Source organism: Delphinus delphis, chromosome 15 (genome assembly GCF_949987515.2).
Source record: "Delphinus delphis chromosome 15, mDelDel1.2, whole genome shotgun sequence".
NCBI lineage: Eukaryota > Metazoa > Chordata > Mammalia > Artiodactyla > Delphinidae > Delphinus > Delphinus delphis.
In genome coordinates, this window is record NC_082697.1 from 18,232,229 (window position 1) to 18,258,326 (window position 26,098).

Consider the following 26,098-nt stretch of genomic DNA (forward strand, 5'->3'; position numbering starts at 1 on the left):
GCCCTGGTCTGGGAAGATCCCCCATGCCTTGGAGCAACTAAGCCTGTGTGCCACAACTACTGAGCCTGCGTGCCACAACTACTGAAGCCCATTCACCTAGAGCCTGAGCTCCACAACAAAGAGAAGCCACCTCAATGAGAAGCCCATGCACCGCAACGAAGAGTAGCCCCCGATCGCCGCAACTAGAGAGAAAGCCCACGTGCAGCAACGAAGACCCAACGCAGCCAAAACTTAATTAATTAATTAATGAAAGAAAAAATACAGGCATGCCTCATTTTATTGCTGTTTGCTTTATTGCACTTCACAGATATTGCACTTTTTTTTAACAAATTGAAGGTTTGTGGTAACCTTGTGTCGAGCAAATGTATTGGCACCATTTACAATATAGTAAAAAAAACAAAACAAAACTATTTATATAAACAAGCAACATCAAATCAGGAAAGGAAACTTGTAAAATACCATTTATAATAGTATCAAGGTATTAGATACCCTGTAATAACTCTCAGAGGATACAAGCCTTCTATATGAAAAACATTGCTGAAAGAAATTAAAGAAGACCTAAATAAATAGAGCAATATATGACATACATATATTCAATATTGTGAAGATGTCTGTATAGTTCAGTCCCAGTCAAAATCTAAGCAGGGTGTTTTTCTGATAGAAATTGATGATGGAAGTACAAAAGACCTAGATTAGCCAAGGCAGTCTTGAAAAGGAAGAACTTTTCCAAGAAATTGGAATACTTACCATAATCTAGACTTTGTAATCAAGCCACAATGAAGACAGGGTAGTGTTGCCATAAGAACAAATAGACCAATGAAACAAAATAGAGTGGTATGTACTGCCCAGCATGGCTTGTACTTAGCTGTGTGTGGCTATTAAGCACTTGAAATATACCTAGTCTGAATTGAGATGTGCTGTAAGTATGAAATACACAGTAGATATTTAAAGAGTTAGTGTGAGAAAAATAATGTAAACTATTCCATTAATAATTTTACATTGATTACATATTGAAATGATAATATTTGGGGTATATTAGTTTAAATAAAATATTGTTAAAATCAAGTTCATCTGTTTTTTAATGTGGCTACAAGAAGATTTACAACCACATATATGGCTTAGTGAATGACATTGGTGGCAGCAAAGATTCCTTAAACAGAGCACAAAAATACATAAGAGAAAAGATTGATAAGGTGGATTATATAGAACTTCTGTTCATCAGAAGATACATTTACAGGTTGAAAATGCAAACCATAGATTGGTAGGAAATGTTTGTATGGATTGTGACAGAGGCCTCTTATTGAGAAATAAAGATTAATATTAAACTCTCGCAAATATAAAGAACTCTTGCCAATCAGAAAAAAGGACAATTTTTAAAATAGGCAAATGACTTGAACAGGAGCTTCACAGTGAGGATATCCATATGGCCAGTAAGCATATGAAAAGATGCTCAGCATCCTTGGTTATCAGGGAAATGTGAATCAAAGAGATGATGATGCACATCCACTGGGAATGGCTAAAATTTTCAAGACTGACAGTATCAAGTCAGTTGCGACTCCCATACACTGCTGTTGGATGTAAAAATTGTTACAGCCACTTTGGGAAGAGTTCTGACAATATCCATTAAAACTAAACACGGGCTTCCCTAGTGGCGCAGTGGTTAAGAATCCACCTGCCAATGCAGGGGACACGGGTTTGAGCCCTGGCCCGGGAAGATCCCACATGCCTCGGAGCAACTAAGTCCATGCACCACAACTACTGAGCCTGCGCTCTAGAGCCCGCGAGCCACAACTACTGAGCCCGCATGCCTAGAGCCTGCGCTCTGCAGCAAGAGAAGCCACCTCAATGAGAAGCCCACGCACTGCAACAAAGAGTAGTCCCTGCTCACCGCAACTAGAGAAAGCCCATGCGCAGCAAGGAAGACCCAGCGCAGCCAAAAGTAAATAAATAAATCTATTTTTTTTAAAAAAGACAAAAAAAAAACTAAACATATAACCAACCTCATAACCTAGCAATTCCACTCCTGTGTTATATCCACGGTAAATGAGTGCATTTATGTGAACATTGAAAGCAACCCAAACATTCCTCAGCAATAGAATGGATAAATGGTGGTGTATTTATACAATAAAATACTACACAGTAATACAGGAGAATGGACCACACACAATATGATTCCATTTACATGAAACTTAATAATAGACAGAACTAATCAATGGTGGTAGAAGTCTGAATAGTGGTTACTTCCAGTGGGGGCAAGAGGGTCTTCCAGGATGTTGGAAATGTTATATAACTTGATCTTGGTGGGACTTAAACTTCAACAGCTGCACACTTGAGATCTCTGCATGCTGTATGCATGCTATAGCTCACTTAAAGCATTATGTTAGCATGTCTGGCAGTTCCTTGATGATGAAGACTGTAGCTCATTTATTTCTATAAGACCAGTGCATAAGCACAAAAGGCACTCAATAAATAATGTGGGAGAAATTTAGGAAGGAAATGAAGTAGGAAGTCAGGAAGGAAGTTGGTTCATTAATCTAGTTTCTTGTAACTCAGCCCCTGTTCCTTTGTTCGCCGTCCACCTGTCATAGTCAGAGCTCTGTTTGGCTGCAAGGTTGGGGTAGTGATTTTACTGCTCAGGAAAGTACATCTAGCTTGGGCCCTTTGCTGTTACCCGTCTGTACAGTAGAAGATAAGTCTAGGTATATGGAGAAGGGGGAGACTTTTTAATCACATGATGTAGATTAAGAATAATGCTTTATCTTTCCTTGTGTATTTCCATCTGTGTCTCTTTTCCTCTTCCCTGTCGTTTAGCATTCAACCAATATTCACTGATCACCCACTGTTGCCTGGCTTTTTCAAGGTATCTAGCTACATTAGTGAGTAAAAGAAATAAAGATCCCTGCCCTCACAAGGCTTATATTGTGGTGGGAGAAGACGGGCAATCCACAGTAAACTGCCTCCTTCTCCTTTTCTTACTTGTGCAGAAGAATCAAGCAGAAGAAACATACTGACAGGAAAACAAAAGCTTAGTCTGTATCCCGCCCCATCCTTCTATTGTATGGTAGGCCCAGTTCACTTGTCTTCTGGTTGAGCAGTGGGAAAAGACTTGTCATTTTGGATTAACTTCACAATGCCATGTGTCCGGGGGGACGTAATAAATATTTGTAGCCTTTGGGAGCATCTGTCAGTGCCTGCTGATTCCCATACTTCTTTTCTGCCATCCGCCCTACTCATCTTTTTTTACCATCACCTTTCTGGGGAAAGCTTCATTTAAGTTCTTAGAAAATATGTTTTCTGTAATGGTATGACTTTGGGACAGTTGAGCCCTAGAATGGGCAGTGAGGTGCAGCATAAACCATCCTTTTGGAAAGTTCTGATAAGGAACCCAAATAGTTATTTTGAGAGTTAGGGTTGTTGTGATGAGTGTTCTTTTCATATACTGTTCTAAATCTCATATTGTGATAAATACTGGATCTGGTAAGGTTATGTAGTGCATATGAAATGATGGAAATAAAACTGCCCAAATAAAGTCCGAGGAAGGACATTTAACAGGAGAGTTGTGACCCAATGCATCCTTTTTCTTTTTTTTTTATGTCCATCAAAGGAAGAAGACAAATAGACTCTGGTTTATTAATACAATAGAATATTATACAGCATTAAAATTGAATGGCTAAAGCAACATGAACAACATGGATGAATATTGGCAATATCATATTAAGTTAAAGAAGATTACATCCACCATGACACCCTTTATATAAAGTTAAAACAAAATAAAATTTTAAAGAAATATTTGTAGATCCAGTGCATCCTTTTTTAAGTTCATTGTGTTTTAAATGCAGATTTTTTTTTTTTAAGTCAAATACTCTGTAGAAAGAGATTTCATGGCGATTAGGAAATGTTGATGTGTATCTAGGGCAGAAAGGAAGGAATTAATTTGTTTCCAGTTGGGATTTGTAGTCAATGGATGATCAGTGAAACAGAAAGCCATTTCCAGGTACAGAGGGGAAAGATGGTACAATTTAGTAAAGAATAATTATACTTTGCATTTGCATAGCGCTTACTGTCCAAAAAATGTTTTCACATGCCGTTTTATCCTCCCAGTAATCCAGTGAGATACGTGTTTTTAACTCCTGTTTTAATAGACTTGGAACTAAGAGGTGTTAATTGACTAGCCCAAAGTCAATAGCTGGGCTGTGTCAGAATTGGGACCCTCTGATTCTAAAGCCCCCAGACTCTTCTGTGTTAGGTCTTTCTGAAAATTTATGCAGCAACGTGTAAGCAGTTTTGGCAGAGAAGGGAAGTCTTAGGGTCAATCTTAATGATGCTAAAGGCAGATCTGAAATGAAGAATCTGAAGCAAATCAAGAAGCAGAATAACTTCCCTGCTCACTTGGGAGGGGAAGGTGATAGGGTGTTATGCCCAGAGGTTAGAATGTGTGTGATCTTTTGATCACTCTGTGGGCTGATAGGAGGGAGACCTCAGTACTCAAACGTGAACTTTTGGACAAAGAAGTGCCTATTACAGTATTTCTTCTAGAATTATTTCATGGCTCCTGTGGTGCCGTAATTGTCTCTCTCTTTAACCTCCATCTCCAGGAGCCTCCAGAAGATGACGCAAACATCATTGAGAAGATCCTGGCATCTAAGACTGTCCAAGAGGTTCGTGGCTGATGTTTCTGGCTTGTATATCACTAGCGCAGTTTACACCCTCTGTGGAGAGATGTTTCTGGAGTGGTCATTCTTGGCTGGACTGAGAGCTAGGCAAGAGCACTGTTTGGCTAGTTGACACTTATTTTCACCTCCGTGAAAGATTTTAAGACATAAAATTCTGAAATATTTGAGTATGGCCCAAACCGATGTTTTTTTTCCTTATGATCCTAGCAAAAGGTATTGATCCTTTAGTTGCCGTAGCCCACTGAAAGTCATCAGAGGGCCAAGAAGAAGAGATGGGAAAAGACTCCCAATGAAAACATCTTTTCCTTTCAACATCTCAGGGCTGTGCAGAGAACCTCTAGAGAAAATTTCTGGCGTGAAAGAGTATGCCGGTGCCAGTGAAGGCATAGTTTCATCTTTACCTCAAGTGTTTATGAAAGTACACTTCCTTACTTTGAGAGTGAACATCACTGGAGTTTGTGGGGGACGGTTGGGAGGACGCCGGAAATGCATGTTCTCACTTCTGCAGCAGCTCTCAGAGCCAGTTTGGCTTTATCAGCTGAATGCTCTCCCAGCCTGGACACCAGGAGGATCATTTTTGTTTTTTTCTAACCTTATAGCTTACTGTGTGTTCAGCCTTTAGAAAGCCTGCTCCAGACCTGTCAGAAAAAGACCTGGGAAAATGAATATGTCCTTGAGAAATATGTTCTAAAACCAGGAAGAAGTATTGATTTACCTTTTTCGTTTGACACATAAGGGTGATCCATGGGGATCTGGGCTGATAACTGCTTGCTTTTGGTTACAGGTTCACCCCGGAGAACCCCCATTCGACTTGGAGCTGTTCTACGTCAAGTACAGGAATTTGTACGTCTATTTAATGTATTATTTGTATGTGTATTTTAAATGAATAGAACTTTCTTCTTTCATCACACCATTATCTTTTATATTTTCCAAGAACGGCCCCTAAGGCATGACCCACAGACCTTGACTGGCTCAAGTTCACCTTAGGCGGCAGTGCTTTACTTTGGCTGCGTATAGAATCACCTGGAGAGCCTTTTAAAACTACTGAAGCCCTTGCTGCACTCGAGACCCATTGGCTCATACTCTGGGAGTAGTTCTCAAGGATTGGTGTGTTTTAATATATATTTTTTTGTGTGGTACGTGGGCCTCTCACTGTGGTGGCCTCTCCCATTGAGGAGCCCAGGCTCCGGACCCGCAGGCTCAGCGGCCATGGCTCACGGGCCCAGCCGCTCCGCGGCATGTGGGGTCATCCCGGACCGGGGCACAAACCCGTGTCCCTTGCATCGGCAGGCGGACTCTCAACCACTGCGCCACCAGGGAAGCCCAGGATTGGTGTGTTTTAAAAACTCCCTCTGCAGTTCCCATTTGCACCCAGAGTGGAGAACCACGGTCCTATAGCCTATACTTTTCTACCCACTTGGGTTTTTCTTTCTTTCTCTGCTGTGTGCCCACTTTCACTAATGTGCATTAACGATGGCCTGCCTATACCTGCCCTCCCTCTGCTCTGAGCCAGTTTCTCTAGAAGCCACAGAATTGCTTGGAATTGCTGCATTGTTTTGTATTCTGTTTTAGTCCTGAAGGGCAAGGCCCTTCTAAGCCCAGCCTACAGCAGTTCCACAGCAAGTCACTCCACTGCTGCTGTGTTAGACGGTCACCCGGTTATTGAAACACTTTAACGCTTGATGGTTTGCTGGTTCTGTGCTTGTCTCACAATTTGTGTGTCTTTGGATAGTTCCTACTTACACTGTAAATGGGCCACAATGGAAGAACTCGAAAAGGATCCTCGCATCGCACAGAAGATCAAGCGATTTAGGAATAAACAAGCCCAGATGAAGCACATTTTTACTGAGGTGAAGCAATGTTTACTAATTTGATCACTGCTTTTCTTGCAGTATTAAATACCGGGTTTAAGTTTCTTAATAGTTGAAGTCCTGTGTAGATCTATGGCTCAGGTGCCTGCTGATTTGTGACAAGATTTGTCCGGATTTAAGCCAAAGAAAACAAATTATCCACCAAGGAATAAGGATCAAACCTTATAAACTGATAACTCATAAGAACGTGCATCTAGGTCACGTTCTAGGGCAGAATGTACACACAGGAGGAATGTGCACACAGTTCTTTCATTTCCTGCTCTCCCCTCCCCAAAAGGGCAATTCCAAGAAGACTTAAAGTTTGGGTGTAAAAAATAAAAACAAAGCTAAAATGTTAGAAAGTAAGTAAATATATAAACTTGGGTATTTCTAAGTGTGGTACCTACAGCAAGAGGAAGGATTGATGGATTTGGATATCAAAACATCTGTAGTGCCTGTAAGTTAGAAAATACCACAAATAAATCTTTAAGTAAGTACATAATGTACATAGACGTATTCCCTAATTACGTACGTGCACACATACATACAAGGCATACATTCTTCTTCTTCCAGTATGGAAACCTTATTTATATTTGCATACACACATGCATGATACACATACATATACACATGACAAATAGCTTTAATGATAAGAAATGCTCTTATAGTTCAAAAAGAAAATTACAAAATCCCAAATAGAAAAAAAATGGACAAATTAATGGGGAATTCAGAAAAGAGGGGGAAATTACTTATCAACCATACAAAAATGTAGTCAGTTTCACTAGCAGTCAAAGAAATGCAAATTAAAATGGGAATCTTCTAGTTTTCACTTATCAGATATTTGAAGGTTTTAAACATAAGTATTTTCCACTGCTGGTGAAGGTGTAGGGAAGAGACACTGTCGTCGTCACTGGTTGGGAGCATAACTTAGGATGACCTGTCAGGAACGCAGGATGACAACAGACATCACATGTCTCAATATTTGCCTATCCTTTGTCCCAGCGGTTCTGTTCCCACCATTTATTTTAAGGAAGCTATCAAGTCTTTGTGCAAAGACTTAGCTATGATAAACAGTTGTTTGTATTGGTGAAAAATTGAGAACAAAATGTTAGTTAATAGACACTTGTTAAATTATGATACATCCCACAGAATGCAGTACTGTGCAGCTAGTAAAAATGATATTGGAGGACAATTATGAACGTCATAGGAAGAGGCTTAGTGATGTTAACTATTGTTAGTTGAAAATGTCAAGCTCTTATATGAGACAGTTCCATTTTTGGGGGGTACAAGAGAGAAGAATCACCATAATAATGCATAGAAAATGTCTGAGTGTATGTGAAAATGATGACGTAATTTTCTCCATTTGATGGGATTGTGGTGATTTCTATTTTCTTTAACAGATTTTATACAGATAACTTATGAAGAAAACAATAAAAATTATTTTTTAAATGTAGCCACAAATACTAGACCTTAAGAGTGCACTGAGATGCCATCAAATTTTAGCAGATTGCTGCACATTCTTACCAATTCATTGTTCATGCTGTACTCCTTTTCTGCAAATGACGAAAAACTATTTTAGGATAATGTCAATAAGTGTTCTTTTTGTCCCAATATGGAGTCCTTTTTCTTTAGCCTTAACGTTTGGCCCCAGGCCTCTCCAGGATTGTTGTAAAGCCTGTGAGAACGGTGTTTTATGGCATTGTTCCTCTGTAGAGAATTGGAAAGGAAGGACTAGAATTGGAAGAACCATCCTGAAGCCCTGTTGGATACTCTCCCTCGGTTCCTGGAACTTCTTATTCACGCCTCTATTTTAGCGAGCATTTGCAGTGTAGTGACTTGTTTACGTGTCTGTGTCTTCCATTTTGAGCCCTGCGAGACAGACAGGGCCACGCCTTCCTCGTGGTACTTCCTATCTGTGGTACTAGGCGCAGGGTCAGCGCTCAGTCACCATGTGTTTGTGCCCAGGTAAGGGAGGAGGGTTTTCTATGCCACTCCTGCTCCAGACCCTTCAGCACTTCCTGTTGTCTTGGAATAAAGTCCAAACTACTTAATGTAGCCTACAAAGCCCCATGAATCTGGTTTCTGATTTATTCCCAAGGGAATGATTTTTTTTCCCTTGGTTGGGAATAGAAAATTGTGTTAGGATGTGTAGAAATACTGTAATGGGAATTCATACCCTTGGGGAAGGAAAGGCTTTTGAGAAGATTGGAGGCCGTCATGAAAGGAACGAGGAGTGAGAGTGGAGAGTAATTGCTGTAACACTACCTTCAGTCTTGACCTCGTCAACATTTTTGTTAATAACTTGCGTAAATGATATTCTTATGAAATAAATAATAACCTAGTTTTGAATAGAGCTTCTTCATACCCATTATTTCCAGCCGCTTTATGAGGTAGCCAGGGGCGCGTGTGAAGGAGAGTGGGGTTGGAAAGGCTGTGAGTTCCCACGCCCCACAGGGCTGGAGGCCTATGAGACCCTGACTCCTCAACACCAGACCCAGTGCTGGGAGAATAAATGACAGAATCAAAGTTCAGGTTTACCTGGACAGGCGAGGATGAATGAAATAATGAAAATGGCAGTAAGTAAATGTAATGTCACACATTGGTATTTTAAAGATCTTTACAACTTTGGAGTGGGGAAAATGACCTAATAGCAGTTTGCCTTGGGCAAATTGCAGTAGCTCCTTCAGACTCAGTATCCTCCGTTTATGTAAATCAGTACTAATACTATCACCCTCACAGACTACCTGGGAGGATTAAATGACACAGTGTTGATAGAAGTGCTAAGCATGGTGCCCGACCCGTAGTCACTATTCCACAAAGGTTAGCTCTGCATCACCAAGGGATCTAGAAATGTGGCATCTGAAGAACATTGAACACCTGGGGTTAGGGAGGTGTTCCGATAGGGACGAATCAACTTGGTTACTGCTGCTCTAGAGGAAGCAGTTCACACCAATGAGTCAGTTACAGGAGGAAAATTAGGCTGTAATTTAATAGTAATAATGATAAAGATCATGATGCTACTACTGAACAGGCAGAAGTAAAGCTGTCTTGGCAGTGGGTCAGGTCTCAGAGGGCAATAAATTCCTGAACACGGGGATAATTGAATCCAAGGGTGGATTTGCAGGGATGCTGTAAAAAAAAGTGTTCCTGCGTTGATTGGAAGATGAAACTAGACGACTCCTAAAGTGCCTTCTAGCTTAAGGGGTAATAAGAACATTCCTGCACTTCAGGAGGAGGGCTCCTGGGCAAGAAAGACCCGGGTAAATGTTCTGATTCACGTGGCTTTGCAACCTTGGTCACGGTACTTATTTAACCTCTCTGAGTCAGTTTTCTCATCTGTAAAGATAATTACGACACCTGCTACTCCATAAAGTAGCTCATAGGCTAAAATGAAAGCACTGGACACACATTAAATATTTCTAAATCTTATTATTTTGTAAGTACGCTTTTTTTTTTTTTTGAAGCGTAGTGTGTTTAACAGTAAGCAGTCCTAAGGGTACAGCTCAGTGAATTTTTGCAAAATAAACACTCCTGTGTAACCAGCACCTAGATCAGGAAATAAAACATTATCAGTACCCCTGAAGCTCCTTCCATGCCTCCTTCCAATATTAACTGTTATTATTATTGGTATTAAGAAGAAAAATTATAATTCTGGATTTCCGAGGGATATCTCTGGAAATCCTCCTTGTGCTGATTTTTGCTCAGTACTGTAATGACCAACAGGAAAATCTCACCCTGGTGGGGCAACCTGTAAGGTTTCGTCGTTTCTTTAAATTCAGTCCTGAAGAGGAGGATTTGGGGACAGTAAAGAAATGTCGGTGAGGTGACTTTTATTTTCAAGCGAACCTTTTCATTCTGTGTTTCCCGCCCAATGGGGCCCAGTTGGGGGGGGTCACTTAAAACACTGGATGCTGGGTTGGAGGGTTGGGGGGACACTTCTTAGCTCTTCTTTTTTGTTTGCCTTAGCCTGACGAAGACTTGTTCAACCCAGACTACGTGGAGGTTGATCGCATCTTGGAGGTGGCCCACACCAAGGATGCAGAAACCGGAGAGGTGGGTATTTTGCTGTTTCGACTCTTACAAAGTGTCTTTGCTGCTTGCCGAAGATATTTTGCACGTTTCGTTAGCATGTGGTCCTTGTTCTCGTGGCATTCGCGTGCTGTATTGTAGGGAGGTTTTCATAGGTCTGTCAGTGTAGGACTGATTCCTGTAATGTAGTAGAAAGAATGTAAGTGTCTCTCCCATTTCCCACTAGGAAGTGACGCATTACCTGGTGAAGTGGTGCTCACTGCCTTACGAAGAAAGTACATGGGAACTGGAGGAAGATGTGGATCCTGCGAAAGTTAAAGAATTCGAATCTCTGCAAGTTCTCCCTGAAGTTAAGCATGTGGTAATGTACCCATGTCACTGTTCGGCACCTCTTGTAACATGTGATTTTAGGAGCTTGGCAATCCTGGGTGTCCCCTGGGCTGTTCTCCTGAGTGGTTTCTGTGGTGTCTTATCGTTGGTCACTGCCATTGAAACTGCGGTTCAGGGTGTGTTTCTCCCACATCACACTTTGCTAGCACTCAGGTCAGCTTTACATCCAGCTCTACTTTGAGGTATGTGACATTTCAGAAGCTTGGCTATGAGCTTTGATTTATTGGTGTATGGCTGTCAGATGGAGTCAGTAAGATAGAAGGTAAGAAATGCCTGGCTTGGGAAAGAAGCTCAGTAAGTTGTTAGCATCTTTCTTGTTCCTGTTTCTTATCCCTTGCTCCATTGGTGATCTCTTTTCTTCAGTTTTATCCTTTGCCTTTACTCAAGTGGAATATTCTTACAGGGAAGAACTGTCTTTCTCTATAGATCGCTGGGACTTTGCAGAGAAAACATAGGTTTTCAGTACGTTTTTGTTGAATTGGTTTGTTTTTCTGATTCTGGATTATTACCACCAAGCTGCAAAAATGCCAGAGGAGGCAGAATTGGGATAGAGCCCAGTTAAGATGTGACTAACTTGGGAAAAGAATCAGAGCTGTGAAAGAATATAACTATAGACTGGAATGATCATTTTCTATTTTTTTTAAATCACTATTTTTATATGAAAAACTCTTATGCAGTTCCTTATTGTTGTTTTTATATATATCACTGGGAAAGTTGGGACTTCAAAGGCAAGACTTTGACACTGAACTTAGATCCCTGTCGGAGTCCATCCAAAAGCAGTTTTGCTTTTGTTTCTTGGCTCTGAAGGGTATAGAGGTATCTTGAGATGCGGAACTGTGATTAGAAACCTGTGTATTTTACAGTGTTTGTCTACATGATTGATTAATGAATTTTTCTCTCAACCCTCTCCTATAACAGTTATCCATTTAAAATTCAACTTGTTGGTCATTTACTAAGCACCTGCTGTAGGTTGATTCTTGTGTGGGACAGAGTAAGAAAGTAGGTCCAGGCCCTGCCCCAGGAGCTCACAGGCTGACGGAAGAAGCATGTGTGTGCAGGACAAATATGGCACCAGGCTAATTGGGGCATGTGGCCCAAAGCAAAAGCAAACCAGTGGGGGAGCAGAGGGTCGAGAGAATTTCATTGTGAAGCTAGTTCTAAGTTATCGTCTAGAAGTAATCAAGATTCTTACTCTCTCAGCCTGAATCCCACTTATTTCTTCAGACTGACTACCTGCGCTTGGCGAGAATATGAATGCAAGTGTTTTCAGTCAGTTTCCCTTTTCCTTTCCTTCTTTGCTGTTGTGATGCTCCTGTCCTCCTCGTCTCTCAGTGAACTATGAGATCATTTCACACCTGTCTCTTTTGGTTTCTAATTTATTTGTTCTCTCATTTAGAAGGTATGTTTTGAAATTTTTCTCATCCTAAATTGGAATGGTAGCTCAAAATATAATTAAAGTTGTCTTTTTATGTTCTAAGAGAAGGGCTGGCTCCAAATGATACTTTAACTGAATAATTTTTTTTTTTTAAGGGATCTTATCCTGGGCTTTGAAGTTTAGAGATAACCCTACCACTCTTGATGAATAGGACATTCCATCACTAAAAGCTTTTTGGTAAAAAATTGGTCACATGTAGGTCAGATATGGAATTTTGGGAGAGCAAGAAATGAGTGTCAGTAACGATTGTGCAAAGAGAGTAGCAGTCATTTAATAGTCAAGACCCACCTTGGAGACTCCAAGAATCAGTTCTCTTCTGAATTTAATAGTAGCCACTAAAGGTTGTGGGGCCTTGGGGTAAGTTACTTGCTGTAGTCTGTACCACTTAGGAGCCAACCGGACTAGGCATCGGGAATTTCTAGCTGATTTCAAGCCTTATCCTTAGATGGCTGGTCATGTTAATGGTGATGTAAAACTAAAACCTTTAGCACTGGAGAAAGAGGGAAAACCCAGAGGAGTGACGGGGTTAGAGCGTGATGCCTCTACATCAGGAGCGCTACCAAGGCAGCAAAGTAGAAACCTGCAATGCTAGGAGTGAGCCACTTCAGTCACTAGAGATGAGGAACATTCCAGGAAGTCTCCCCATAGTATGTAGTAGAGTAGAGTGCCATTAAAATGAGTTACATGGACTTCAGGGATCCAGGCTGAATGATTCCTGTAGGTTGAGAAGAATGTAATTTCTTTAAGGGAACAGAGCAAGAGAGTTTCTATAGGAATATCTTTGCTTAAGAGCTTTCTCTTTAAAATTAATTTTTTGACATAATAAATTATTTTCCCCTTTATTTCTAAAAACACCTTTGCCTATGTGCTGATAGTAATATTCAACAGAGTTCTATTTCAAGGGGCTTAGCCTAACTACAGCTATAGTAATTTTGTAGGTAAGTTGTGGTGTGTAAGTTTCTGAAAGACCACACTTTCAGTGGTCTGAACAGATTGGACAGATTACACTTATCTCCAAATATCAGTGATATGAAATGATTGGGGATATTTTATTAAATTTCACAAGTGGAAGGCTTCGTTTTAGTTAATGGCATATTTCAGGAGTAAACTTTATTGTAATACTCCAAAGTAGAACTACCAAAGACTACAATTGCTGTTAGAAAAGCTAAATCTCAAAATTCTCATTTATATAACTATAGGCATAGCTAAAAGTTTTTATTTTTAAGACCTTGAAGTGTCAACTTAGGGGCTCAATTTGTCTAGAAGCAAAATAATCAAGTCTATGTCCAAATAATATAAATAAACAAAATTTTTAGGTGGGAAGACTTAATACCTAAAAATTAAAATTTTCCCCAGATTAATCAAAATTCCAATAGAATTTTAAGGGAACTTGAAATTGATTCTACAGTTATACAGAATACTAAATAAGACGGAATAGCCAAGACATTTTTGAAAAATAATTCCCCATCAGATATAAAGCTGTAGTAATTCAAAAGTGTGGTTTTATTGCAATAAGAGACAGTGCAGTAGGACAGAATGAAGACTCTAGATAAAGCTCCCTGGATATATTAGAACTTATATGATAAAAATGCCATTTCATATCAATAAAGATCAATTACATTTAGAAATTGGTGTTTCATATGGGAAAATAAAATAAGATTGCTATTATGTTCATGGTGAATTTAAAGAATTTACAGTTTTGATTATATAGGCTTTGGGCTTTACTCTAGAAACTAATCAAGAAAATATTTGACCCAGTATATTTTCCTGAGCTGATACCACAAGGACAAACAACAACAAAAAAATTCTGTCTATAGAAAACTAAAAAACCTGACTAATACTGGCTTGTAGGGAAATTAAAATGTAAGTGGGAGTGATTTCTAAGAGTCTCAATAAAGCAATATAATACTTATCAAGATTTTAGGTGGGTCTGTTTCTCTTCTTCATTAATTGCTTGCAAATTTTATAGAGGTGTTCTTAGTTTAATCTGCTGAAATCTAGAAAATACAGGACTGGCTCATTAATCAGAAGACAGTAGCTGCAGTTTGCAGCCAGCTGTAGGACAGCGTTTGAGATTTACCACCTTCCCCATCATTGCCCTGTGTCCCTCTGCACATTTTGCTCCTGAAGCATCATTCTCTGTGTCTTGTGCTCTCTGCTCTCCTTCCCTAGGAGCGACCTGCCTCAGACTCCTGGCAGAAACTTGAGAAGTCTCGAGAGTATAAGAACAGTAACCAGCTCCGGGAGTACCAGCTGGAGGGGATGAACTGGCTTCTTTTTAACTGGTATAACAGGTGCGGAAGCAGAACCGGTCCTGTCTTCAGGGATGATGTTTCTACCAGATGTTTGTGCCTGGAAGGAGATTGTGGGCTTAGCCCGCATGGAGTAGCAATAGCAGAGCGGCAAGGGAGTGCGTCGGAGCCACTGGTTTGGTGGTGATCTTTGCACATCAGGCACACCAGGACTTTATTTTTTATGTCAGATTTGGTTTGGTTTGGTTTGGTTTCTCCAACCAAGAGGAGTGATCTTTAGACATCACTGACTTTGTCCTTTTTTTTTCTTTGCCAGTCTAACCAAAAGGTTGGGCTCAACTTAGATGAAACAAAACCCAGAAGATCCTTTAAAACTGTTTTTTATCTCCCAGCCTTCAGCAAAAGTTGGCTCTAAAGGGGAATGGATCTGGATTCTAGCCCCGACTCTGCTACTTGTTTATGAGCCATGGGTGGCCTAGACTTGTAATACTCAGTTTTCAACTCTGTGCTTTAGTTCCTATCAGAATCTAAATGAAACAGATGAAATTTGAGAAAGATGAGTCGAGATTTTCTTAACATTCTAGAGTGTACCCCCGGTGTCGATTTTTAAAGACAATATGTAGTGGAACAGCATACCAAGCTGGAACTCTGGAGACCTGTGTTCTAGCCTTGTCTCTGCCACCTGTTCACAGTGTGAGTCAGGGCACAGCTCACTCAGACACTCCAGGTCTGGGGTTGCCCACCTGTACAGTTAGGAGCAAGACCGGACAGGGGCCACACTCTTCAGGGGTCACACTCTTCCAGGGTCACAGCTGTGTGCAGTCCATGATTCTGGATCACCACAGGAGACCAGCATTTTTAACTCTTGACACGGAACTTAGTATGTGGGTTAAAAGTTTGTCCTTTGATAACGCAAGTAATAGACAATGAGAATCATGCAACTTATGTTTCTGTTTTTGCCTTGGCTTCCATGAAGTTTGTCAGGTAGAGAAACTGGCTTAGATTTGAGGCATTTTTTTTTTCTCCTTGTTTCAGTATTATTTTAATTTTTGGTATTTTTAGTTTATACTTAAATGGACCTATTTCACGTATTTTCTCACAAGTTGCAATAGTTCCTTTTTGGAAGTAGGCAGGGTGTGAACAATAGAAACTTGCTTACGTTGTATCTCTGGAAAATGCTGATAAAACCTTCACTGATGACCTTACAGGTCAAGGTACGCTTCTGAAGTATCTTTTTATTTATACCCAACCTCTGCCTCTTTCCTATATTGATGATGAGATATCTGTGTTTCTTACTCTGCAGAAAAAACTGCATTTTGGCTGATGAGATGGGCCTAGGGAAAACCATCCAGTCCATCACATTCCTTTCAGAAATATTCCTCAGGGGAATCCACGGCCCTTTCCTCATCATTGCCCCGCTCTCCACCATCACTAACTGGGAGCGGGAGTTCCGGACGTGGACAGAGATGAACGCCATCGTGTACCACGGCAGCCAGATCAGCAGGCAGATGATCCAGCAGTATGAGATGGTGTACCGAGATGCACAGGTGAGCCCTCCACCCGTCACAGAGACCTGGGACAGCTTTCTGACGTCATGGTTCAAAACAGCCTTTCCGTCCCTTGTCTTCCAGAGTTTAATGCCCTGCATTGGGTTACTGTTGGCTTACTCTGTAGAGTCACATGTTTATTGCGGTAGACTTCTTACTCCTTCCTGGTAATTTAATTTGTGATAAAACACAGAATTGGAGGGCATGCTTTCCACTCTGACATATACCAGAGGCTCTTTAGGACACGGAAAGCTTGGCTTCTTGGTTGGCTTACGAAGTTGCTTTTACATGCACAAGGTTTTATCTGAGTTGTTACGTGCTCAGTGAAGAAAGTGAGCGGAGGAATTCGTGTACAAAGGAAGGATTCTCAGCCAGGGAGTTTGGAGAGAGAGGGAAGTTAACAGATTTGACGTGGAAGGATGAAGAGAAAACAAATGGTTAAAGGCACAATAGAATTTTTTAAGACATTTTTGTTTTTGAACATCTCACTTTGCTGAGTATCCTTGTATGTTTGTTCGGAGCACTGGTTTTTATAAATAAGGTGAAAATTAAATGAACTCAGAGGAAAGGCAGCGCTCACCCCAGAGGTTTCACAGACAGCAGGAGGAGACACTGAGAAGAAATTTAAGACGTGCTGTAACGTGAAGCTCTGCTTTTTAAAGCGATGGTAGCACTAAGATAGGCTGAAAGACAAAGGTGTGTCCTGCCTGGTAGCACTTGTCCTGGGTGAATCAGGATCATGATGTCGAATCTGTTCTAGAACCCAAGTTACAAGGTGAAATTAATTTTACCTGAAAAGTAGCAAAGAGGGTTTCCTTGGGCATTCCAGCTATGCATAGACCAGCTTCTGGCTGGGAATGTGTGAATCAGCACCCATCTGCTTTCCTTATCATGACAGTAAATAAATAAAAAGCTTCCTTTTCGGCCTTCCACATGGCTCCTCTGTCTCACTTTTGTGAGGGTACGTGCTCTCTTGCTTTTGTTTCATTGATGTAATGGGGTCTCTCTCTTGTCTAAGTAGCTGGTTCATTGTCGTATTCTCTCTCTTCTCAACTGAAGAAGAAGTGCTTATTGGCTCTCACCTAGATCCTAGCATTTATAGTGTTGCCTCCTCTAACCCAGCCGGTAACCCGGTAGCTGGATTCTCTGGCCCTGCGTAAAGCTTTGTCTTTGCTTCTGTCATCTCAGGGAAACCCACTGTCAGGAGTCTTCAAGTTCCATGTCGTCATTACAACGTTTGAGATGATCCTGGCAGACTGCCCAGAGCTGAAGAAGATTCACTGGAGCTGTGTGATCATTGATGAAGCCCACAGATTGAAGAATAGGAACTGCAAACTTCTGGAGGGCCTGAAGCTCATGGCCCTGGTGAGAGTTGGCAGGCTCTTTGCATAAACACAGGCCCCTTCTGTTCACAGTAGAGGAAGCATTCTTTAGCCATCTGCATGCAGCTTACTTGTGCACAGTCTGCTCACCCTAGATTTTCTTTTTGCCCACCATGGCTCTGATCGTGCAGGAAGCAAATTTTTTTCGTTATGAACTGGGTCAACAATTTGGCCTTTGCCACAGACTGATTCCCAGAGGGACCCAGGGAAATCTTAAATACCATGAAATTTGTGACCTGGAAATGTAAGATGTTTTGGCTTGTTTCCAGGTCCCTGAATGATCTGGTACCAAAGGTGATGGCCTTCAGCATTACTCCTCGGCACAGAGCCCAGTCTGTGGCAGGCAGGCAGGCACTCCATAATATCAAATGAATGAATGGATGAATGAATGGGTGCTTTAACTAACGTGAAATTGCTCCTGGGCTCAGGGATGTGAAAGGAAGGTTGATCTGGTTATTGATGTTGTCACACTTATTCTGTAGAGTCACATGTTTTATAGCCAACCTCTGCCTCTTTCCTATATTGATGATGAAGTATCATCATCTGGCAAAACAGAATTGCCACCAATAAAGCCCAGAATGCCCTGGCATCATTTTCCCACCAAAACCTGCTGTTTTGGTGGTTCAGACCCTGTTCATCCCGTGCTGTGAATCCATGCAGGAACACAAGGTGCTGCTCACAGGGACGCCCTTGCAGAACTCGGTGGAGGAGCTCTTCAGTCTGCTCAACTTCCTGGAGCCGTCACAGTTTCCTTCAGAGACTGCTTTCTTGGAGGAGTTTGGAGATCTGAAAACAGAGGAGCAGGTAAATAGGAGCTTGAAGGATTTGAGGAGACAATGTGGTAATGACCCTCACCATCAAGGGAAAAACAAGTCACCATGGGGACAGGAGTTAGCAAGTTCTCACATCTCTCGTAAAATGAGCATTGCCTCCTTTATTTCATTTGTTTATGTTGAAGAGGATAAACTGATTATTAGCAGTTCTTATAACTCCAAAGAATAAATGAATCAACATCCAAAATGCCTTATATCCAGCCTCCTGCCTTCACTGATCTCATATGTAAGTTCAGTGATTTTGTTCATAGCTCTGGCCTCAGGGGCTTGCTTCCCTCCTCCTCTGCCTTCTTCATCCTTCATCCCTCCTCCATCACCTGCAACATGTTTCCAGGCTCATTTTCTTGAGTGCAACAAAATACACAGGTAGTGAGGAAAAGAAGGCAGGTGTATATACCAGAGTAGTGGGCAAGTCCAGTTTTTTCCAAATCAACTAAATGTCCTGTTTTCAAAGATCTGGTTCTGCGTCTAGCTTATTAGACTCAAAGCTGTTTCAAAACAAACCAATCTATCTACTACGGGTAGAAATCTCAACTGGACATTGCAGAAATGAGGCAGACAAGTTTAAATGCCGTAAGAGGAACAGTTAATAGAGCTGAGGACTTTTAAAGGCGAGAAAGGTCACATCTGTTTGGAAATTAGGAACGGCTTCATGGAGAAAGTATAATTTGAGAATAGACTTTTAAGGGTGGGTAAGTTTTCAGTAGGCAGAGAGAGAGAGATGATGACTGCTTTGCATAGGAAAAAAATAATCATAATCAGCCGTGGAATTTATTCAGTAGTTGGGAATCATCTGGGTTGAGCTGGAAACAGGATGGATGAATTGAGGAGTATGAAGCCGGAGGAGTTTAGCGACATATTGTGGGAAGATCTTGAAAGACAGGTTGAAGGGTTTGGTAAGCATTAGAGAAGCAGTGCAGGGCTTTGATTGCAGGAATAATTAGTTCTGCTAAATTAATCTAGCAATGGTGTGAGAGTGGGTTGGGGCCGAGAATTTGGGAACTGAGAAGGTTTGGGAATTTCAGTAACAGAGAAATCAAGAGAACACTCTGTGGTCCCAGTCTGTTTGTTTCTTCTTCTGTGGCGAGTCAGACTTTGAGAGCAGTGAATAATCAAACTTAATTCCACTTCTCGACATTTGCAGTATCTATTGATCTTTCAAAAGCCAGCTCCAACCCTCTCTCCATTTGTGGACCATTAGAAATGCATCCTCTTCTCCCATTGCACTTATTTTGTGGTATGCATTTTTTCTTCTTCCTAGACAATGATCTCCTTGAGGACAAGGCCCACATCTTCTGCAAAGTTGTGTTTGTTGTATTGACCAGCAGTGTCTGGCATGTAGTATACTCTAAATGATTCAAGGTATGAACCAAGTGAAGGGCAAAAGCTGAATCCAGCATGTGGCAGATTGGCATTTGTCCCTGTCTTTAACGATTACCTAGCTGTGTCTCTCCTCTTTGGGTTCTTACATAGTAATTCCTTATCCATTTGGGGGATTACAATCCTAAGTACCATGATTGCTAAAACAAAGCATTCATTAAATGGATTAGATTTAAGATTGGGGTTAGTTAGGAGCAAACCACAAAAACGGCACCAACTGTCTATATATCTGGTTATAAAGTAAAGCATATTCATCATTGTTTAAAACCTGCTCCAGGAAGTAACTCTTCTAAATCACTCTCTGTAAATCACTTTATATTTCATCAGGAAGCATTGGTACAGCCCACAATTTATTTCTGCAGAATCTACCCCTTCTGAAAGTTTTGAACAGCTCTTTATGACTTGAAACTTGATCTTTTGCACTTGCCTTTTCTCTTATTTTCCCACCAGGATTAATCTTATTGGTATCATGTTTTAGCTCAGGGTGAACTCAGGTGCCTTGACTTTGAATCCCTTCTCTGCCCTCTTCTTGGGAGAGTGAGCAAGTCCCTGTGCCAGTGCGGTCAAGTGCGTAGAGATCTGCTGTCCAGGCCTGGACCGTTAGGAGAAGAACAGACAAATCATAGCAAAGCATATGATCAGGCTCAAAGTGCCCCTGAGATGACAGCTTGCATGATGGAGTGGGAGGTGTCACCTTACCACATTAATGCTCTACATAGTGCTAGCCCCAAACTTGTTTGCTGCTGTCGTTATTTAGATGTAGGAGGAATCCATTTCCAGATTGCCTCTGCTTCTTTTTCTTTTTTTAATTTGATGTAAATGACAACAACATTATATTAGTTTCGGATATATGGCATGATGATTCAGTATATGTAGTGTATATTATAAAGTGATCACCACAATAAATCTAGTTAACATCCATCACCATACATACGTAAATTCTTTTTTCTAGTGATGAGAGGTCTTAAGGTCTACTCTCTTAGCAACTTTCAAATATACAATATAGTATCACTAACTAGAGTCACCTTGCTGTACGTTACATCCCCAGGACTTATTTATTTTATAACTGGAAGTTTGTACCTTTTGACCCCCTTCATCCATGTTGCCCACCCCCAGATTCCGTCTGCCTCTCACTTTGTTCTTTTAGCATCTTCCCTTTGTAAGGTATCACTTGTACCTTCTGACGTGGCTTAAAATATTCCTCAGGTAATTGCTGCACAAGTGTGCGTGTGAGAGAGAGAGGTTTGTTTTCTCCATCCAGAAGAGGTCCTGTCTTTGTATCTTTCTCCCTTTGTATCTTGTAAGGTTGCCACATAGGTTCTCAGTAATTGCTTGCGAATTAAAACCAGATCCCTTTTTTCCCTTCAGTCCTATTATAAGCTCGTCATGTTCAGGGATCAGGCATGATCTTTCATTTAATCTGCTGCCACAGTACTATGATTAGGTGCTCAAGAGATTGTAGTGAATGTTGGAATACCCCAGTAACGGTTATTGAATCGGGATTGGGGCAGGTGAACAGGTCTCATTTTCCTGGGCAGGTGAAGAAACTGCAGTCTATCCTCAAACCAATGATGCTTCGGCGGCTGAAAGATGACGTGGAAAAGAACCTTGCTCCCAAACAAGAGACGATCATCGAAGTAGAGCTGACCAATATCCAGAAGAAGTACTACCGTGCCATCCTGGAGAAGAACTTTTCCTTCCTGACCAAGGGGGCCAATCAGCACAACATGCCCAATCTCATCAACACCATGATGGAGCTGAGGAAGTGCTGTAACCACCCCTACCTGATCAACGGTGAGTGGGGGACATGGGGCAGGCATCTTGATCGCCAGCAGTCTAATGTTATCAAGTTCCCATGGAATGCCAGGGTGTGTATTCTGACCTTTTTACAGAGTATTAAACTGAGGTTCAAAGAGGTTGATGGATCTGCCTAAGCAGTCTGGCCTGTGAGTATACAGAGCCCCGTTTTGAGCCTACCTCTACCAATTCTCTGCCCATCAGAAGGTGGATATCAATTGTCAGCCTGCTGTCCTTTGTGTACCTGTGGTCTAGTCCACACTTTCCACTTGGTGTAGGGAGATGTGTTACTTCATTGAAAAAATGATCATGGTGCAATGAGATTAAAACTCTCTGCAGATAAATTAACAGTTAACTATACTGAGTAGAGAACGTGTTGGAAGGTTTTTTTTATTATTTTACAATAAAACTTTTTATAAAATTTTATATCAAAATATGGCTTGGATTTACTGATCCCAAGCTTTTATGGTACGAGAGGTGTGTCTTTTTGTCAGCTTTCTCTGAAGGTTTCTTCACTTGCCTAAGTCAGCTTGGTATTTCAGATCCTTCCTCTCCTTGGTCAGACTTCCCAGGAAAGCAGAGCACCTGTGTTCTCTGCAGAACAGCCCTGCCGCCTCTAGAGCCCTCTGCTGAGGGCATGGGATGGACACACAGCATTGCCTCACTGGACTGTTGGTTTGGGACCTAAGAATTCATTTCATTTTTTTCTAGGCTCTGTCAAGCAGAGGGTAGCTATTACTCTTATAGTTTGTTCAGAGAATAGTTTTGTTCCATTCTTTTTCAGGGGCAGAGGAGAAAATTCTGGAGGACTTCCGGAAAACCCACAGCCCTGATGCCCCCGACTTTCAGCTGCAGGCCATGATTCAGGCAGCAGGGAAGCTGGTGCTGATTGATAAACTGCTCCCTAAGCTGATTGCTGGCGGCCACAAAGTACTCATCTTCTCCCAGATGGTGCGCTGTCTCGACATCCTGGAAGATTATCTCATCCAGAGAAGGTGAGCCTTGTGTCAGAGCTGTGCATCAAGCACTGCAAGCAGTTCCTTTTCTTTGGTGCCTTTTTGATTCATTCAAAAATTATGTTTTAACAAGAAAAAAACATTAAAAAGAGACATAAGAAATCTTCTCATAAAGATAGACTAAAATTCAGAGTAGAATCTTATGACCAGTTTTAACTGTCTAGAGTGAATTTCCTAGCCTATGATGTGGAGCCCTTGCTTTGCTTAAAAAATAAATTTTACATGTTTATTTATATTCTCTTTAGTTGGAAGAAACAATTCAGTTAGCATTACAGAAGGTTAAGAAAATAATGTTGTTGTTTTTTTCCCTTAATAATGATGAGAAAAATACACCCTGGAAAGCATCACTGTATCAAGTTGCTGAAAGGAGGGCACAAGCTGACAACTGCCAGAAAAAGAACTTGGGGATGTTTTATGTCTTAGCAAACGCTCTAAAGTTTTATGATAGCACTCACTATGGCATCCCAGCTTATTTTTTTGTTCATACTCCTGTAATTCCTTGAACCTAAGTTCCATTACTTATGCAGGTGAAAAGCCTGGGGTGTTATGTGTGGGTTGTTTGGAGTCTATATGGGTACTACATTTGTTACATTATACACTGTACCTTCCATTTCCAGTCATTGGGATACATCAATCATCTGAATGGCAAATGGATTTTTAAAATTTACTCTTAATCATAAAGACTTCTCCAGATCTTAGAAACTATTAGCCAAGGCATTGCTAGGTTTAAAGGACATCCTTATTTTTATATAGTCATCATAGCAAATCTCTGTTGTGTTAAATGTTCTGCTCCTTAAAGAGTCTGTTTGTCCTTATAACATGTAATTTATAGAAAAAGTATTAAAGGAAACGACCAATTTAACTATGGGTTATGCTGACATTTAATATTACATAAATAATTCTCCAAAATCGGATTAGGCAATAAAAGAATTTCTCAGAGCCCTGTAATGGAGATCTTTAGGTTAGGAATTCTTGAGACTTAACATTGTTTTTTTTCTTTGAAGAATATATTGAAACTAGAAAGCAGTTTCGTATTTTATAAATTCACTATATATGAATTACCAGAACACTTGCTTCTTATGTAAATATATTATCTCACTCTTCAAAATGTATGCAACTACTAGTTTGCAGTTTTTTTTAAAGATACCCCAAAATGTGTAATGAACAGACTTTTGCTAAGTTCAGATGTCTTTATTTAGCTCCCTTATATGCTATTTTTCCTTATCATTTATTGGTTATTTTTGTTTTCAAATTGTCTAAAAATTACAGTTTTTCTTGAAACTAGGGACACGTTATAATACCACCACCTGCTCGAAGTTTCCATTCACACTTGGGCATTTATCTTTTTAGTCTTTTTTTCTTTGTGCATACATATATTTATTGTTGTTGATTTGTTTGAATTGGGATCATATTTTACATTCTGCTTTGTAACTCACCTTTTTATTTAACATACTTTGAACTTTTTTCTTTAATTCTTCTTCTACCACATAGTTTTGATGATCTGCATGATACTCTGTCTTATAGGTTGTTTTCAATTTTTCAGCATTTTAAGGAACTCTGTGAATATTGCTTTGCATTCGTTGTGAACGTTTCCAGTTATTTCCTTAGAATACATTATGATGTATATTTTAAAAAGCATTTAATACATATTTCCAAAACACCCTCTAGAAAGACATTTTTACTGTGTCTTTTAATGGCGTATGAGAATGACTTTTTTTTCATACTCTGATCAATACTGTTTTTGCGTTTTAGTCTTTGCTGATTCAGTAAGCCAAAATTATGGTCTGTTGTTTTAATTTGTATTTCTGATTATTAATGACAGTTTCATATTTATTAGCTGTTTATATTTCTCTTTTTGTGCATTGCTTTATTCATGTTCTTTCTCCATTTTTTTTGTTACTCTTTGCCTTTTTGTTTATTAATTTATAAGAATGGCTTGTTTACTTAAGAATATGGTGCAAATACTTCCCCAGTGTTGTTCTTGACTTTTTCTTTATGGCTATGGGTTTTTGTTTGTTTATTTTATTCTTAGAAGTTTTAAATTTTATAATAGTCAAATCTCTCAGTCTTAAAACAGCTTTAAATAAACTTAAGTACTTATTTATGCTTAAATTAATATGCTTAAAAAGGCTTCCCCCACCTCTCAACTATGCAGTATTCTGAAGTATTTTCTTTTCACTCTCTTATGGCTTCTTTACCCCAGCTCTGCACCCAACAGGATCTTCTGACTTTAATATCATCATTACTTTTCTCTTTTTGATTTAGTTTTTAAATTTTCTTCAAAGTTATACATGCGCATAATTTAAAGAGCCAAATTATTCTGTTAGACCTATGAAAAATAGCATTTCCTGATACTACCACATACCCCCAGTTCCCCCCCACCTGAAGCATTTACTTTAAACTCCTTATGCTATTTCTTTTGGTATTTATAGCTATATCTCTAAGTAATGTTAGTAGCTGTAATTTTTTTTTTCCGTTTTAAGTATTATCTGTTCTCACTATGGAAGATGAATATTTCCCTTCTTTCACTGCCCCTCGTAATTACCACATGTGCAACTCCTGTCCTCTCATCTTCCCAACCTGCCATGCAATACTTTGGGTTAAATTAATATTCAGTGTTTATTATGATTTATGTAAATGCTGAGTTATAGCTCAGCCATGTAGTATGCTGTTTACTGTTTCTTTCTTGCACAATTTTTATTTTTCCCTGAAGCTAAAAATTATTTTTTATTCGATGCATATTTTTAAATATACTTATTATAATTCAGCTCCAAAATTTACTCTGGTTGTCTAAATCTCCTCTTGTTACGTTCAAGCACATCAGTTTCGTTTCTGAGCCGTCTCTCCCAGGACCTTCTTTCTTCTCTCTGGGCAGTTACCCTTCCTGCCTAGTACACAGTTGCCATCTGTGATCTCTCTTCCTTTATCACACGGACAAGTTTCTTTCCTTCCCTCTTGAGTCAAATCTTGTTGGTGGATCCCATGTACCTCTTTTGGGAGCTTCTGAGAAAGGGTGAATGATAAGTGAATTTGAGACTTTGTCAGAATGTTTTCAGTTTACTCTCATTCTTGAGCAGTAGTTTGGTTGAGTTTGAGGTACTAGGTCAGAAGTCACTTTCCCACAGAATTTTGAAGATGTTAGTTTACTGTCTTCTAGCTTCCAGGATTGTTGAGAGGTTCACAGCCCTTCCAATTCCTGGTCTGTGTATGTGACATGTTTTTTCTGTTTAGAAGCTTTGATATACCCTCTTTGTCCCAGTCCTGTGAAATCTGACAATGAACTGGGTTTTGTATGTTGTCTGTTGAACTGGATGCTTTGTAGGTCTTTCCCATTTGAAATTATGTTCCTTCAGTTCTGGGGGATTTTCTTGTATTTTATCTTTCATTATTTCTTTCTGTTTTGTTTTCTCTTTGTGAAACTCCTGTTATTCATGTCAGACCTTCTGGTCTGATCACCTAATTTTCTCTTTTCTCTACTTTCCATCTCATTATATTTTGCTGTACCTCTGGTAGA

General features: G+C 40.1%; 1 protein-coding gene across 2 annotated transcripts in view; it reads left to right on the forward strand.

The window, feature by feature from the left end:
• The window catches only part of CHD6 (chromodomain helicase DNA binding protein 6), a 212,800-nt gene that overhangs the window by 108,612 nt on the left and 78,090 nt on the right, over positions 1-26,098 (forward strand). For both annotated transcript variants that reach the window (XM_060030773.1, XM_060030774.1), the window contains exons 6-16: positions 4,596-4,658; positions 5,458-5,516; positions 6,406-6,523; positions 10,490-10,576; positions 10,779-10,913; positions 14,550-14,671; positions 15,933-16,176; positions 17,365-17,541; positions 18,219-18,362; positions 21,310-21,565; positions 22,353-22,563. In XM_060030773.1, the coding sequence (XP_059886756.1) occupies positions 4,596-4,658; positions 5,458-5,516; positions 6,406-6,523; positions 10,490-10,576; positions 10,779-10,913; positions 14,550-14,671; positions 15,933-16,176; positions 17,365-17,541; positions 18,219-18,362; positions 21,310-21,565; positions 22,353-22,563 (1,616 nt within the window). The remainder of the gene's footprint in view (positions 1-4,595; positions 4,659-5,457; positions 5,517-6,405; positions 6,524-10,489; positions 10,577-10,778; positions 10,914-14,549; positions 14,672-15,932; positions 16,177-17,364; positions 17,542-18,218; positions 18,363-21,309; positions 21,566-22,352; positions 22,564-26,098) is intronic.